This window comes from Fusarium oxysporum, chromosome IV (assembly GCF_013085055.1).
Source record: "Fusarium oxysporum Fo47 chromosome IV, complete sequence".
NCBI lineage: Eukaryota > Fungi > Ascomycota > Sordariomycetes > Hypocreales > Nectriaceae > Fusarium > Fusarium oxysporum.
Window position 1 is genome coordinate 4598651 of NC_072843.1, and position 17041 is coordinate 4615691.

Genomic DNA, 17041 nt, shown 5'->3' on the forward strand with positions numbered 1-17041 from the left:
CGCTATTCAGCCTCACTTTAAAATTATTCACGTTGTCTCTCAACTTTGCGTCATAGACGAGAGTGGGCATGCACTTTATGCGACCCTTCCTCAGTTACCCCTCTTTTCGGTGAATCAGGCTTGCTGCTTCGGGCCTCGACTCTTCGCGACCCTAGGTATTTCAAGGCCAACATCTTCTCAGAGTGTGATATCTCAGTCCGGCCTCAACAACCCCGCATTGTTATATCCAATACGAGACGCAGTACTCAATAAAGCAGTTCGTTTTATCACAGTAGATACTTAGCCAAGGACTACTACTTACACATCTGCCAGGTCAAAATGCCTCCCGCTAGCGATACTCCTGGATCAGACCAGCCTGACAATAGCGATGGCAGACGCCAACCATGGAAGAGCTTCTTTTCTGGTGAAGAAAGCGGATCAGAAGCCGAAAGCCCTGATGATCAACTAGTTATTGGATATCCTCGGCCTCCTGACGGAACATGTGCTAAATGTGGATGTGATCCATGTAGATGCATGGCGACTTTTATTTCTACATAGATGCAAAATTGGAGATATTATGCTTCGAAACCGCGTGAATTCCTCCATCGTGTAGGAGATTTTGTGAAGAAAGAACTATATCAAGCAGAGCATGCATTCGCTATCTGGCCCCAGGGTCCACATCAGCCGCTTTGGTAAATTAATATATAAGATCCTTCCCATTCCCACATCGATCGATTTACCCTTTCGTATTATTCATTGTGCTCAACTACTCGACCAATCCTCATTACACCCTGGGGTTCTTATCCTGTTGCCTAACCGTCTCTCGCCATGGATCCTTTGCATGTTACGGCACCTGAAGACGAAATTGTCAGACTAAACTACTTCCAGGATTCAGATATCTTCGAACATGAGAAGCCTTATGAGATTCTGTCCCAAGCGCCGCCAGGGATTGAAAGGAGCAACTTTCAGCTCAGGCCTGGACAGCCTGAGACAATACATGATTTGCGCGGTCTACGAACAATCTTCAATCTTGATCAAAATGGCTTTCAGGTGGTATCGAACACGCTGAAGACGAGCTGTTTTGACGAGGCCACAATCAAGAAAGACTATCTTCCGTCGATCGAAGCTCTGCTCAAGAGCGTGGAACCAGACATCGATGTACACATTTTTGACTGGACGGTCTGTAATCATCATCAGCCTGTATTGTGATACTGAGAATAACCTCGGGTTTCAGCTTCGGTCCAGTGGCTTGCCGGACCCCAAGCCTGGCACCATTGTCAATCTCAATGATCCGATGCTATGCTTGAAGCCAGTTCAAGATGTTCATGTGGGTGAGTATGGGACCTTTGAATCTTCTCATCGCGAATGGAACTGAGTCAAGTAGACCAAAGTCCCTTTGCCGCAATCAAGCGAGCTAAATCGATTCTCGGAAACGACATATCCTTTCTTCAAACCAAAAGGATCCGCATTATTAAGTGCGCTTATTCATTTCTACGGTCTCGGAAATAAAACTCACGCATATCTTTAGTATTTGGCGTCCTATATACCATCCAGTCGAGGACTGGCCTCTCGCCGTTTGCGACGGCAGTACGGTGCCACCGGAGAAGCTGATCAAGGTCGATCACGTACGAAAGCACCACATTGGAGAGTCACTCTACCCTCTTGAGAGCGATCGCTACCGGTGGTATTATTTGAACAAGCAAACACCAGACGAGGCCCTACTGATCAAGATGTTTGATTCTAAAGAGGATGTTGTAGCTACGTGTAAGAACAAAAGGGCTTCAAATGTTTAAGTTATGCTAATCCCATCTTTCAGGCTGTCCGCATACGTCTTTCCAGAAAAAGAAAATTGCACCATCAGGTAAAGCACGAGAGAGCATTGAAGTGAGGGCTCTGGTAGTTTCATCTTTTTAAAGTAGCTTTGGTATTTTTAAAACATGAAACAAGAAATACATTCGTTCCTCAGCTGATCTTGGCCATATTATATCTCCATTTGTCGTGCTATACGGCTGCAGGAAAAGACTGAGCGACTTTTACAATAAAAGAAAGGCCGCTACGTGTGTCTTACTCAATATCATGCTTTTATAAAGATTCAGCAGCCCTGGAGCTTTGCATTACTCATCACTATGCTAATTAAACTTGAACCGTCCCAAATACTAGACGCTTTTCGTATAGATCCTCCCTCTATACCGTCTGTAATCTAATATGCTAAAACCACTCCATCTATGCGCCGATTCTATTTTACAAACTCCCCGATTACCAAGAAAGGTCCTTGGCTATTTTACCACACGAAAGACCAGAGCAGGAAGAGTAGAGACTCTCGTCTTGCTCAGTCTTGGTAGCAGACTTGTCCAGGATCTGCTGAGCGGGTCGAATCTCACGACCAGCGACACCCTCGAGCTTGCGGTGGTGCTCGACTAGTTGATACACTTGGTTCTGGAACTGAAGAGGGGTCTGGTCAACGAGAACGCCGGCGCGGAGGTTCTTCTCGGCGGGGGCTTCTTGTTCGCTGGCTGTTTGCTGGAGGATCTCTTCGACCTTCTTGAAGTCGGACTCGCTGGCGCTCTTGTGTCGGTAGACTTCATACTGTAGTTGGGACTTTGTGGCTGATGTAGGGACACATCGCAAGAGGAAGAAGAAGTGAGGACTGAATTGGTCAGTTGTTGCTCGTCACAATTTGCTTAATGAGGGACTTACGAGATAGTCATGGAGGCGTTGGGGAAGAAGAAGTCGTTGGCAACAGATTTCTTCTCAGCGGCGTTCTCAAAATTGTCAATGTTGCTACCAGTGCAAGACTTGTCGGCCAGTGTCTTCCAGTTGAAGCTGCTTGTGTCTTGCTTGACATGATCAAACTTGTAGTCATCAAAGTTGAAAGATCCGTGATTCGCTGATTGGCTGAGGTCCTCGCTCCATGGGTTCTCAGGCACGGCCTTGGCGTCCATGTTGATCCAGACAAAGCCGTTGGCATCGACGTGAGTGTGAAGAGGGAAGAGACCGTTCTTGGAGCGATCAAATCCGGGGAGATCCTGATACAGAGGAGCCTTGGCAAGCTGGCCGTTCATACCGTAAGACCAACCATGGTACTTGCAGGACAAGACGTTGTTCTGGCCATTATCCTTGACAACGACGGGAAAAGCACGGTGACGGCAGATGTTGTGAAAGCCCCTGATAGTACCCTCTGCATTTCGGATGAGGAAGAAATCGAAACCAGCTTCAGCATATCGAACCCAGGCGCCAGTCTGGTCGAAGCGCATCTTGTGAGTGAGCAGGATCCATTTCTTTGAGAAGATGGCTCTTCGCTCAAGTTCGTAGATGTCGTCTGACTTGTACCATGTTGAGGGGAGGGGTTGAGTGAGGGGTGGAGCGGCGGGGATGGCTCTTGAGATAAGGTTTTCCTTCTGTGGTTTAGATAGTGTCTTCTTTGCGATGAGGGCGATAGCAGCCGCTATGGCGAAGAAGATGAGTGTACCGAGAGTCAACATGTTGCTGGAGGTCAGAGTACCTTGGAGTGATGGATGTTTACCGATCAATATGTCTACTGCTGGGGGGGGGACATGTCAATCTATATATTTACTACGCGTGGAATTGATCTAGACCGGCCGACATTATGTTCCCATGGTCAACGCCACTTTCGCCCAAACAATGATAGAATGATTGCAAGATAAACGGGCATCCCGCTAAGCACCCGGTCATGTGATCGGTGATAAGGACATTTACTCTAGTCTCATCGACAAATGTCATTGACGGGATTGGGCGCAGATCAAGTGGACCATGGAGTTTCTTCCGCCCTTGAACGGTTCTACGCCGTCAACCCCGGGTCACATTCCCCTCTTGTATCGATATGTCCCCGGTCCAACGTGGCAGCGACGCATCAGCTGGTTGAAGCCATCAGCGGTACTTGTATTACAATTTCCTATCGCGTTCTAGGTTATCGCACCCCGCATCTTTCGACCTCCGCATTTCGCTCAGAGATACCGGACTTTTGTGTCCGTGCCCCGATGTTTCGGTCCCCGTATCGTGACGCAACCTTGATCGGCATCGGTAAATCGCAGCCGGTTGCGGGGGTTCTGCTATCTATGATTTCAACCAACAGCGCGCGTCCGTGGCACGGCATTTCAATTTCTTCTAGATAACAAACGTGGTGTTTTGTGTTCTGGACCTTTTCTAGAATTTTAATGTTACATAAATATGCATCGCTTCCCGGAGTATCACCCGCCGCTATGCCAATAAATGGTAGCTTGCTGGCGACTGACAGCTCAGAAGGCACCAGCTGACTTCTATGGCGGCCCAATGCTTGACACCGCCGTTGCATTTATCCAAACACGGATTTATCTGCATCAAAGTAAGCCTTTGGTGTTGAGGGGTAATCGCAGTGAGGATCTGCCGTCGGTCTGCTTCCATCAACAGCAGAGTGGTATGGTAACTTTCTGTCGCGCCATAACATCCCGAGATCGGCCATTCTCCGCATTCGTATAAATATCTAAGGTGCGCTGCGATAAGCTTTCAGCTACAGAACTCAGCTCCAAATGTCTCATCTTGCTCCGTCATCGTATCGGGCGTGTACTGATTACCTGATGAAACAATTGACGACGACCTCATCGTCTAGGAAGTCCGAGCATGATCGAACAGGACTGGTGTGCAATTTTGGATCAGTAAAGACCAATTGATCACATATAAAGTGCAACTTTATCGTCCTGACAAAGTTCTGATTGTGGACGACTTCTGTATAGAACAGAATGGACAATGCTGCGCACGCAGGAATGGCAATACCATGCTGGCCAATAAGAGCGTATATTGTTGCAAGCCGTACAAACTCAGGCCGATATGTTGACATAACGGTTATTGCTCCTTTCGTTGTCATGACTTGATGATGATGGCATCAAAAGTTGTAGGAGGCCCAGTGTTACTCAATCCCACTCATGTCACAATGACATCGAGCTCTTTGTTATACCGAGCTATAGCCCTGATTGGACAATAACCCAGCTGAAAGATGCTGTCTTCATCTTGAACTCACAGAACTGGCAGTTAGTCTTCGCTCTCAGGCCATGTTTGGATTGTTTCCTGCCAAATAGGCGCGCTCATTAACTGCTTATCACTATGTTCAATGTACATTCCTCCCTATCGTTATATCTATCAGCAGGACTTTGCGATCTCGACACACAATGACCTAGAATATCCAACTATAGTGAGCACCCCATGCACTGTTCTATGGAATGAGTTGCAGGCAGTATGGATGGTTACGGTAGCATCTTAGTATTAACTTTGTATACACTCGATCCTAGAGAGCACAGCTTTAAGCAACATCTCGAAGCCGTTCCTTCTTGACACCGTCAACCGAAACTTGTCTTTTCTAGTCATGATACAGCTGCTTATATCTTATTCATCTAATCGGACACTTTCCCGAACTGAACCTCGGAAAATATATGTCTAGCGCCCGAAGTGCACCAAACGAAGTTATCACTTTGCCAAGGCCAGTGGAGTGGAGAGTGTCAGCTAAGTCAGACTATCCAGATGATCATGTTGTAACTAACTGGGAGGCGCAGGCAATCCGGCATGACGAGACTTGAGGTAGTCAGCAGTTTCTCTCATGCCAAAGGCATCATTTCACCAACATGGGCTACGGCTTTTATTCTACATAACTAACTAGTTGAGCAAGTATTACTGGTTCATTATGGCTACGTGGGTATAAGATAACAGTTGATAGCGATGAAAGGACAAGCTAATGTCACAATGATTGAAGTGGCTGAAGATAATAATATGTATTGGTCTTCCGATTTATAGGAAGTACTCTATCTAAAGGACTCCGAAGCCGCTTAATAATGTATGTAACGAAGAAGTATTAACCCAGTGAGTTGATCCATGAAACCAGGGCGTCAGCCGTTGATATGGTCTTATTAAATGCCACTGGAAGCAAAGCCGATGTCAAGGCTACCAATTTACTTGGCGCAGACCTTGGCGTACAGGTTGACGGGGCTGGGGCAGCCGTAGACCTTCTTCATGCTGGGGGTGCTGTAGCACTTGGCATCGTTGGGCTTGCAGTCGAACTTCTCGCAACCCTCACCAGGGCTCAAGATGTTGTGCTTGTCAGCGAAGGGGTTGCCGAACTCAGTGCTGAACTCGTCTGGAGAAGAATGTCAGTGGTGTCATTTAGTCAAGGCAGAAGAAGGGAAGACCTACAGTAAACATTGTTGGGCTGAGACTCGGAAGAGTAGCCGAAGAAGAGAGGCTTGGTGAGAGTTCGGGTGGTGGCGATCTTGATGGTAGAACCAGAGGCACGAAGATCCTCAGAGAATCGCTGGCCGGGCTTGACAGTGGTCAAGGGACCGGGAGCACCGCCGCCGTAGGGGAAGGACTGGACGTAGATGGTGTTGGTGCAGTCGTTGATGACATTGGCCTTGTTGGCAGCAGCAGCAGAGCCGAAGACGGCGGCGAGAGCGGTGAAAGCAGCGAACTTCATGGTGACGGTTTAGAGTTGGGTATGAAAAAGTTTGATGTAAGGGTTGTGATGTAGAAGATTGAGAGTGAATGATGAGATGAGATGAGATGATCAAAGTAAACAGAAGCTGGGTAAATATATGCTTTTATATTATGTGAGAATCGGGATCTGACCTCTGGGCTTCTCGAATAGGATACGAAGTACTTTGCACTAGCTGCGCCCTAATATCACCTATACGAAGTATGATCCATCGTCTTGTCCGGAGAAACTCTGGCCTCGTGATTTCTGCGGGGTTGTCAAGATCAGCAAATGCAAGTTTGTCGACCGGAAATCTAACCCAATGCTGCAGTAGACAGCATGCCGAAACATCCGACTGCTCTGTGCGTCATGTTATTATCGCATGGGTTTTTGCATTAAGAATTATGCTTAGCTCGTATTCACAGGGCGGGTGGGTTATTATTAGATGAGCCAGGGGCTGATCATGGCCCTACCCGTGCATCGTCCGCCCCGCTAGTGCTGAATTGGGATTATGCTTCTTTGTTGAGAGGTAAGGGGATTCTGCGATCGGACATTTCGACGTAATGGTCACAGCATGATTCACAAGAACGGGTATGTCATTTGTTCCTGACTCTGTGATTAGGTAGATCGGTGAATTTTGCGCAGCCTCAGCCGTGTACTGCATGCACAGAGAGGAACAATGACGACATTGTGCATCTATGAGGAACAGGTCTAATAAATAGGCGGTCTCACCGCGTTATTAGTATGAGTGAGACTGACCGCTTAAACGTGCAGGCGCTGTAAAAACACGGACTGCTTTGTTCATGCACTTCCTCCAACATCACCATGGACTCATTTCTAGAAGGAACCAGACGATACACAGACCAGAAAGCTCAACAGAATTGCCGTGCCGAGCCAAGCCATTACGGGACTACCAAATCTTGAAAAAGTGGCAACTCGAGCGGGTCTGGACGTCATCGTGGACGCCGAGGCGGGGGAGGCTGGGCTCTGAGACACCGTTGGGTCCGGCAGACACTGAAAACTTGCCGTAATTTAAAGCCGAGTGGAACCATTAATGCACTGACTGTGTGCCCGGAATCTCGCGCACGAGCTGTAACTATAGGGTATTTTTCACAAGTTCAACGTGACCATGACTCTCTCTTAGACTAGAACGTGGTTTTGAGTCGATGGTACTGTACGTGTTATATCCGTAGTTCGTATTACAATTGACTTTCACCGTTAGGGTAACCTGCTCGTTCTAGAATTGGAGAAAAGAAGGTGATTGACCGACTTCCGAGCCTAACAGTTGATCCCGTGTGTAGCCTCATGGGTGCAGCGTTACATCACACCACTAACTTTTAGTCGTATTTTTAGCCAGTGAGTACCTTTATGGGTGATTCCTGCGTGGCTGAGGATCTTAAGTGCATGCATGATCAGCTTACTGCATCAATAGCCTCAACACCAACATGTACTGGATTTGCATGCTGGTAAAATTCTTTGGAAATTATCTGCGTTAAGCTTCTGGGTCTTGTTAATTGATCGCATTGATGACTGGCCAGCTGACTAAAACAAAATTTCATTAATCATTTCAAATTACTGCATGGAATGCGACCAGCCATCTGATCGAGTTAGTGAGGCGCGAGATTATCTAGACGAGCTCGTATTAAGCTTAAAGCCAATACAATATTTTTTAAACAAAGCCGCATTGCACCAGGGATTTCGCTACTATTTAAAAAACCATCAGCGCCGTCTATAACATATACAGCAATCTTAAAAGGTGAAAAATCTAATCTTATTATTATATCACGCAAATCCTCAACATAACACTTTAAGAGTTTTTTCAAATAGGTATTAACAGAGGGGTTATTTCGTATTTACAACAGAATAAGGCAATTCCAACAAGGTAGCGCGAGGATTCGCCCATGAGAGTTATTAATCAAGTGCTGATGGAGTAGAGAATAAAGTATTTTAATTAGCCTACATAGTTGCCCGACCTCCGATCCCGCCCCCATTGAGCATATTTGCTACTACCAATCACGTTCAATTCAAACATCTCCAGTGCGATATTTTCAGATAAAGAGGTTAAACATTGAAGAGTAGGGGATCCCACGGATTTCCAACGGTCGTTGACCTTGTTTATTCGTAACCCTCGCGCGCTCGTCAGTGACGAGACCGCCTATTGTCCCGGTATCGCTGGGGTGTATCTCAACTGCGTAGAAAGGTCCTTTCTTGATGGTGCCCAACTTGTGATTCGACCATGGCTTGCATCGCTAAAAACTTTGTTATATGGATTGAGGTCACGTCGAAAATCTCGAACAAAGCCATTCGAGGCACTCTTTGTTGAATTAGTCAACTGTTTCCTACAGTCGGTTCTCATCTGCGCCGATATGTCTAGCAGGGCCACCGAGACTTGAATCCTTGAACAAGAATTGCGACTTGATGGAATATTTCAATGTGAAGGCTGGCAGGAGGCGGCCTCATATTTCCTTTCTGCGGTGACAGGAATCAATAATGATATGGGAATGAATGGAAGGAGTTTCTCTACTTCTCGCCAGCATGTCCCCGCCAGCGTCACAGTTACCTTCAAACTCATCGGAATACCGTCATCCGGACGGGTCAATCTAAGCCTTATATTGCAAGGAACCTGTTCTCCAACACCAGAACATCAAGTCCTTCCTCCCAGCTTCAAAAAGGGTGCCAATCTGAAGATGTTGGCTTCTGGCTGACGCAGTCAGCCCTGCGGCGCCGGATTTCCTGATCATAACATTGGTGACATGGTCAAAGGGGTCAGTTTCTCATAACTGAAACGACAGAAACTGAGAGGCATACCGAGCTTGGTGGAGACAACGGCTTCTCAACACTTGAAACCTTTGTCTTGTTTGCCTCCATGTTCCTACGATTGACCATACTGCTTCAATACACACGAGGTGGCTTGATCTTGTTGCGGTGGTCTACTTAAGGACCTGTTTGTTATTCCTTTGTGTCTTTCTTTTGCGTATGCCCAGTTCGTTTAGAAAAATAATTTTATCCAGGCCAAAGAAGTTTTACCAGAGCTGCTGTTACTGGCGCAGATATAGCGGGAGAGATCTTCTACCATATCCTGCAATACGAACCTGCTCCACCATCTCGACGACAACCTGTTCTGTCTTCTCCAAAAAAGGCAAGGCCCTATCAACGATATTGTCATGACCACCATATGGCCAAGCGATGTGTTCGGCGCCTCGCCTTCGAGGACAACTTTAATGCATATATTTACCTCGGACCCCCTGCGCTATTACCGTCGCCAGATATATTGAGCAGCCGCCTGTGGGCACTGCCCTTGTCACAACTAAACTGCAAATGAGCAGCATTATTGCTACCGATCCCTAATGTTTGGTGCAGCGGTCTTAGTCTTAGGGGGTGAGGGTGCTTCCTAGAATCTAAACTGCAACGACAAGCACGCCGGCTTTATTTATAATAAGAATGGCGCTAGACAGACCATGATTACTAAACACAAATTAAATTCTCAGTAATCACCGAACTCTATTATCCCCTTACCACCGCGTTATCATAGAGTTGTATTTCGCGCCATTTGAGTTAATGCTAAGGTCGGGGTATTTAGAACCGGCGGAACAGTCGGAACTCTTAAAACATATGTCTTTGCCGAGGCTTGAGTAATCGCCGCCCGAAGCGATCTAAATAAATACCGCACGCCGATAGAAATGGACTTTTCATTTATATTGTATGTTCTTTCTAGTTACCAAGCTATCGCGCAAGAGTAAGGTCGAGGCCCGATCTTCTTCCAATAGCACAATTCTTTCCGGTTGCTTGACACTCCAACACTGCAGTCATGTCAAACTCACATCTGCCCAATTCCCACCCAGATGTTACTCCAACATGGAGACCTTACAAATTCCCTAGAACCCCACTGCCTGATGCGATCAAAACGAGTCCAGTTGCAGACTCCGATGGACAGAGATATAGTGGCAGTGTTCCACCGGACTGGTGCGGCAATGGTGCGTTACCCACCATACATCAATACAAACATGTAGTTAATGTTTGACTTCTAGGCGGACGGCGATTGGCAGCCCATGGCGGGTATTGTGCCACAGTTCTGATGATGACAGCGCAACAATATCATCATGACCAGCACGGGAGCCTAGGGAACATGGAGCCTCTTAATATATCCGTGGAGTATCTCGAACCATTACCTCAGGGCCAATTCGAGATTGCTCTTGAAACTCTGAACATAGGTAAACGCACTTCGACGGTTGAAGCCATACTTAAATCGGTGGAGATCCATGAACACAAGGTCTGCGCTATTGCTATAGTAAGGCTTGGTACGTTGAAAGACGAGGGTCACGTCACCAACATACAACCTTCAGTTTGGCCATTACCAGATAGGACGAAGGATTGTACCCGATGGTCAGATGCCAGTTACTACTACATGAATCCCCCCGCGTCGACGGTAAGGATGTACACACCCAGTGGCGAGAATGCGCCGCTGTGGAGTGAAAGGTTCGGAGGGCAGAATACCAGATATCAGTGGGTGAAATTGGACAATGACGAAAAGTTCGGACTCGAGCACTTGCCTGTACTGGCGGACCTGGTAACCACTACATGCCGACTGTGTTGTGACCAGAGCTAACCTATTTCATATTATAGGTTCCTCCAATCTTCCTCAACTACGTCGAGGATGGCATGGAAGCCGCCAGTAGCTGGGGTATACCCACCACCGCTCTGAACATTATGTTCCGTTCTGAGATTACTCCACATGAGTGGCTTCTCACTCGAACCACAATGAAGAGACTACATGGTGGGAGGTTTGATATGAACATTGAGATCCTCGATGAAAGGGGACAACTTCTCGCTTCCTGCATGCAGATCTGTTCAGTAATACCTCTTGCAAAATCCACTTCTAAGACTGCAGGAAAGCTTTAGACACCCTACAGCAAAAAGAGATATTGAGTATATAAATATATAAATAAAGAATTATAGTATGTAGCTAAGACCTATAATTATTATAATATATGCCCTTATTTATAACTTAAGACTAATAATAACATTAAGTAAACCTAAGTAGTAATTAATATAGTTTAGAAGATATTTAGAGTTAATAAATCGTTAAGATTAAATAATATATTAATTCTAATACTACTGCATATAAGATAGGGACATGTAAGCCAGGCCCTTGGCGTTTGGACTAAATAAAGATTTAATCTAATTGGTGTTTGTGGAGATTGCGGGGAAAAACAACTAGCTTGTTCCGATCCGATGACTTTTTAACTTTTCACACATTCAACATCTCGCCTTTGCCATCCTATGGATAAAGCAACTCGACGCAACATATTAAAGACGGGATATCCCCGGCAACGAGCTGTCGCAGCATGTTTGACATGTCGTGAACGAAAGCGCAAATGGTGCAGTCCCCCCCCCGGCCTCGGTAGCACCAATGCACGGCTTGTTACAGTAGTGACATGGTTGATCCTTTTACTTACATTTCTTTAAAGCGATAACTTGCGACCAGTTTGTTCCTCCTGTGAACGGATAGGAGCTCGATGCGAGTATACCAGACAAGATGCTTCATCATTCGATCCCGCATCACTGCAAATTCTCGAACAATTATCCGTGATTGAGGGTTTAGTTAGAAGTATCCAACCTTCGACGTCTTTCGATTTCCCTACTGCAGCAGCTATTTCCAGCCACCAAGAGCAACAAAACTCACCTGCCGATGCACATCCTCTCCAAAATGACCTCGGCCCGGACACTGAACCCATCGTGCCAAGCCTGAACTTGGAAGCGAGTCGAGGATCCAACACCGATAGACTGCTCCAATGGCCTATATTCGACAAAGTTCTGTCCTCTCTGCCGCGCTTCAAGTTCTTTGACTCGGACAGTCAAGAAGTCTCTACGTATCTTGACGATGCCATACGTCAGACTGATGCCCCAGGTGCCCACTTGTCTTTGACCTCCGGTTCTGGTTCGGTCAATATTTCCACAGACAAGTCAGACATACAACAACTCGTTGACTCTTTCTTCCAAAGAGTCAACATCAAGAACCCCATACTCAGCCGCCAGGAAGTTGAAGAATACTGCCACCAGTATTATGAAAATGGACCCCAGTTCAATCTCGAGACTGGATTGGTGTTGTTGATATGTGCACTGGGGGCCGTAGCGGACGAGTTCAATCCACTCGATATGGGCCAAAGCCCGGTAAGCTCCTTTCAAACACCATCTCGGCTGGAACGTCTAAAGCTGGGACATTGCTACTTCACTGCTTCTGAGAAGAGACTGGGTGCTGCCATTTCAAGGGTTGATACACTTTCCATTCAGTGTTTGTGTCTTGCTGGGTGAGTCAGATCATTTGTCGAGTACGTGATGCGACTATAACTAAGACTTGTCATCGACCCAGCATCTATCATATGTATCTGATCAGACCTGTGCAGGCTTTGCGCTTGTTCCATGCAGCAGGGTCATCGCTCCAGATCCTCCTTTCTACCAAGTTTGCCGCCCTTCATTGCTACGACCTCTTGGACCAATTACTCACAATACTACAGCAGCCAGTATTCGGTGGGAGGCACTTCCCAACTCATCTCCAGCCTATTTTGGACATGTTCAAAATCAGAAAGGTTTGCATATTGGTCATTGATTTAAAAGTCTTCTCGCAACTGACAGAACCAGTGAAATACTTGCAGAAATGCCCCTCGGGATTCCCGCTCTAAGAGACCCTCCATCTCAAGATTCTTACCCTCCACCACAACAAATAACAAGGGATAAGTCCAACAAGTGGGCTTCGTCTGAAGAAGATAGTTGGTTCTTCTTGTTGTCTGAGATAGCTCTTCGGCGCATTACAGATCAGGTTGCCGAGATAGTCACCAAGTACATCGATTCCAAGATCCGCTATCAGCAAGGCCAAAGGATTGAAGATCTCGTGCCCATCGTCGCTGAATTCGAGAGTCAAGTTGAGACCTTTCGACAACTCCTTCCCGAAGCAATCAGATTCCACGACGTACCAGAACCAGCAAGCACTGAATGGCAGCAATATAGCCGCGGACGCTATTACCGAGTTCTCGAACTGATGCACAGACCTTTCGTCTTCACTGCTATTCATGAACCTTCTTGCAGTCCCGCTGTGCAAGCTCTGGCAAAGAAAGGTCTAGAAAACGGCTTGAAATACCTCCAACACAGCCAAGCGAGCCACCGCCACCACGGTCTATGGCTGCAGCTTCGGAATCAGCTTCGGATCGCCAGTTTGCTGCTTGCAGCCTCAACAATACCACATCTTACCATGCCTGATGGTTGGTACGGTGGGATCTCAAAGACACTAGCAACTTTGGATTACTGGTCCTGGGAGTTTCCATCTTGTAAATCTTATACAGATGTGATTCTAGCCTTATCCGCACCATCTTCGGGAACCATGGAAGAAAGAACTCCCATGAGTTACTGATAAATTAAATTAAACATGTTAGTTCAATCTTGGTGTCGCAATGGCCTACAACAGCATTAAATGAATACAATTTGTAATCTATCTCCAACTGTAAATGTATTATCGACCTGTTCCCTTTTCAGCGCAGCCAAGACGTCGTCAATTAATCACCATATATTCCATTTCAAAGTTGTTCTGCCGCTAGACACAAAAACATCTTGAAGTGCATCCGTTCTTGCATTCATAAAAAGGATTGGCAAATACGGTCGACAAATGGCCGTGTTTAGCTCTTGACTTAACTCAAATGGGGAATAACATGAGAAGTTTGAATTTTCGTTCCACATTAAGACTCGTACGAGTGAGTGTCCATACTGGCGCATTACCTAAGTTCAGTCACTGGACCAACTGACTCAGTACGGTCTCAGTGCCACTGTTCAGCTAGGAATCAGGGCTTTTGCTGGCTCAGGCGGTTATGAACAAATCTGGAAAAGCGGCGGGGAAGTGCGGCAACACCACTCAACCGGGATCTAGATGAGAGGTAGCGGGGAGTAGTGGCAAGCAACATGATTGGTTGATATGACATATTTCATTTTTCTTGCTCCTGGCTCCTGTGCTCGGCCTCCCTCCTCACACTAGATGGGAATCCCGTGGCTACGTTCTACTCACCTTCAACATGTCTTCATGCTCCAATTTCCGGGGTATCTGGATTCCTGGAGGTTAGTCGACGTCGGAGTAGTTTTGCATAAAGCGCTGCTATCTCCCCGGATTTCTTCAACGAAAATTCAGCCCTCACACTCATTGACAGATTCCACCGAACCTCGATCCATCCTTTTGGAGAACCGTCATCATGGGCTTGTTCAGCCGCACCGAGAAAACGGCCGAGCAACGGTTGGCCGACAACGCTATCCTGGTTGGTGCAGAAATCGCCGCGGTATGTTTCCATGCACTTGATATCATGTAACATGATTGCCCAGCATGATGTCTCTTCCTCGAGTTTATGGCAATCGGCCAGCAGAACTGACGAGGTACTCTCCTCCAGGCTCTTCCCAACACTGATAGACCATGGTGGAAACAAGCGCATCTACTCAGACTGAATGCCTTGTTGGGAATTTGCTGCTTGTCAGCTGCCACTGTTGGTTATGATGATGAGTAGGCACTGTCTTCAGCATTCTTGTCGCAAACCGAAGAGAACCAGTACTCATGTATGCGTAGGTGCTATGATGAATGCGCTGCAGATCAATCCAAACTGGAAGTCGTACTATCATCACCCCGAGAAAGCTACCCTGGGCGCCATCAACGCTATGCTCCCGGCAGGCAAAATCATCGGATTCCTCTTTGTCGCACCTTTCTCCAACAGATTCGGGCGAAAAACAGCTCTTATGCTCTCTTTCGCTATCACGGTCGTCGGTGCTGCTATCCAGACTGCTTCGAATAACTTGGGCGTGTTAATCTTCTCGCGCTTCTTCCTAGGATTTGGGTGCGGTGTCATGTCCCAACCAAGCCCCATCTTGCTTGCAGAGATGGCATATCCACCTCACCGCGGAAAGCTCACGGCATTGTATCATTGCTTCTATGTACGTACGGAAACTACCCTTGATTTGCAAAGCACATAATGTGGACTAATGTATGCAGTTCGTTGGTGCTATTGCCGCAGCCTGGATCACTTTTGGCACCCTTAGAATGACTGGGGCTTGGAGCTGGAGAATTCCAACGCTCCTCCAAGGAGCTGCTCCACTACTCCAGCTGGCCTGTTCTTACTTTCTCCCTGAGTCACCCAGGTGAGTCCTTTTCCATATATGGCACTTCAATCGGCTCTCTGTGATAAATCAACAGCGACTGACCAATCGTTTTCCAATTCAGGTACCTCATTGCAAAGGGTCGAGACGACGAAGCCCGCGCAATACTCACCAAGCATCATGCAGCAGGGGATGAAAGCTCTCCGCTGGTCGAGCTTGAGGTTGCTCAGATCCGAGACGCCGTGCGCACCGCGAACAATTCCGAGAAACGACCAAGCTTAGGAAAGATGGTCTCGAGTCCAGCAAACCGCCGCCGACTTCTCATCTCCACGATTGTGGCCATTGCTGCGCAGTGGTCCGGGAATACTGTAGTGTCGTACTACCTCGTCTTGGTTCTCAACGCCATTGGTATCACCAATGCTACGCACCAATCGCTCATCAACGGCGGCCTACAAATCTTTAATCTACTTGCCACAGTAGGCTGCGGAGCCATGCTTGTTGATATTCTCGGTCGCCGCCGCCTGTTCCAATGGTCTGCTGTGGGAATGACATTGTCGTACACCGTACGTAAAGCTTATTCCAGGCCTCAGTGCGATTGGAGCACGCTAACCAATGCTCATTAGATCTGGACCATCCTCAACGCTCGATTCGACGTCACTGGACGTTCAAGTTATGGCTATGCTGTTATCCCAATGCTCTTTATTTTCTATTTCCATTACGATATCGCCTTGACACCACTTCTCTACAGCTACCCAACCGAACTTTTTACCTACGAATGGCGAAGTTGGGGCGTGGCTTATACCTTGATTGTTACCAATGCGTCACAAATCATCGGCCAATTCTGCAATCCTATCGCCATGGCCAAGATTGGATGGAGATACTACATAGTATACTGTATTCTTGACGCCACTCTCATCGCTCTTGTCTGGGTCCTATTTCCCGAGACCAAGGGCAAGTCTCTTGAAGAATTGGCCAACTTGTTCGAGAAGCTTGAAAAGGTTTCGCCAAGGGATTGGGAGAAACAAGAGGTCGACGATGTGTGCGTTGAAGAGAGAAAGGTAATTTCAGAGTAAATTACTCTAGTGTAGGCTCTGAGTTGAGCAGTAGCACAAATCTATGGTCGTGGCTAGTGATGGTTGACAGGATAGGACGGGTGTGAATCTGATGGAGTCAAGAAGTCGCCTCGACGGGTGGCTTGCTAGATAGCATAATTGTATATGACTAATAAATATATTACAACTTGGAGAACTTGCATATTAGTACTTTTATAATAGTAATAATGACTCTTTAAATACTGAAGGATACTATGTATAGTCCAGATTTACCTATAGGTCCTCTCAAAATCTTATATATGGCTATTCAAGCTACTTGCCATAGGTTAGTCTCAGTGCGCTGTATTTATAAGGTATTAGCAAAATGGCGACATTCAGCAATAGAGGAAATAGTAATGCATTTTTTAGTGGTTTAACTAGGAGAAGGGAACCTTTA

At 46.8% G+C, this 17041-nt stretch overlaps 6 protein-coding genes across 6 annotated transcripts; 4 read left to right on the forward strand and 2 right to left on the reverse strand.

Annotated features, from left to right (window-relative positions):
* Positions 1 to 807: 807 nt before the first annotated feature.
* FOBCDRAFT_239441 (uncharacterized protein) lies at positions 808 to 1893 on the forward strand (the record flags this gene model as incomplete). Its single annotated transcript, XM_054704399.1, has 4 exons — positions 808 to 1158; positions 1214 to 1310; positions 1534 to 1743; positions 1796 to 1893. The coding sequence occupies 4 exons, from the start codon at positions 808 to 810 to the stop codon at positions 1891 to 1893; spliced, it is 756 nt and encodes a 251-aa protein (XP_054560374.1).
* Positions 1894 to 2059: 166 nt separating this feature from the next.
* FOBCDRAFT_181826 (Rieske [2Fe-2S] iron-sulfur domain-containing protein) lies at positions 2060 to 3501 on the reverse strand. The gene is made up of 2 exons (XM_031177931.3): positions 2677 to 3501; positions 2060 to 2626 (listed from the first exon to the last, which is right to left on the reverse strand). The coding sequence occupies exons 1-2, from the start codon at positions 3459 to 3461 to the stop codon at positions 2236 to 2238; spliced, it is 1176 nt and encodes a 391-aa protein (XP_031043818.2). The 5' UTR covers positions 3462 to 3501; the 3' UTR covers positions 2060 to 2235.
* Positions 3502 to 5723: 2222 nt separating this feature from the next.
* FOBCDRAFT_260298 (uncharacterized protein) lies at positions 5724 to 6597 on the reverse strand. Its single transcript, XM_031177929.3, has 2 exons — positions 6157 to 6597; positions 5724 to 6100 (listed from the first exon to the last, which is right to left on the reverse strand). The coding sequence occupies exons 1-2, from the start codon at positions 6434 to 6436 to the stop codon at positions 5916 to 5918; spliced, it is 465 nt and encodes a 154-aa protein (XP_031043816.2). The 5' UTR covers positions 6437 to 6597; the 3' UTR covers positions 5724 to 5915.
* A 3644-nt stretch (positions 6598 to 10241) lies between these two features.
* Positions 10242 to 11332, forward strand: FOBCDRAFT_239444 (thioesterase-like superfamily-domain-containing protein; the record flags this gene model as incomplete). Its single annotated transcript, XM_054704400.1, has 3 exons — positions 10242 to 10407; positions 10462 to 11000; positions 11057 to 11332. 3 exons carry the CDS (start codon positions 10242 to 10244, stop codon positions 11330 to 11332), a joined length of 981 nt encoding a protein of 326 aa, XP_054560375.1.
* A 602-nt stretch (positions 11333 to 11934) lies between these two features.
* FOBCDRAFT_160206 (C6 zinc finger domain-containing protein) lies at positions 11935 to 13912 on the forward strand. Its single transcript, XM_054704401.2, has 5 exons — positions 11935 to 12019; positions 12192 to 12741; positions 12804 to 12893; positions 12949 to 13020; positions 13073 to 13912. Exons 1-5 carry the CDS (start codon positions 11950 to 11952, stop codon positions 13836 to 13838), a joined length of 1548 nt encoding a protein of 515 aa, XP_054560376.2. The 5' UTR covers positions 11935 to 11949; the 3' UTR covers positions 13839 to 13912.
* A 752-nt stretch (positions 13913 to 14664) lies between these two features.
* Positions 14665 to 16759, forward strand: FOBCDRAFT_250045 (general substrate transporter; the record flags this gene model as incomplete). The annotated part of the gene is made up of 7 exons (XM_054704402.2): positions 14665 to 14748; positions 14857 to 14953; positions 15030 to 15391; positions 15450 to 15595; positions 15678 to 16116; positions 16177 to 16551; positions 16697 to 16759. 7 exons carry the CDS (start codon positions 14665 to 14667, stop codon positions 16757 to 16759), a joined length of 1566 nt encoding a protein of 521 aa, XP_054560377.2.
* Between the last annotated feature and the right edge of the window lie 282 nt (positions 16760 to 17041).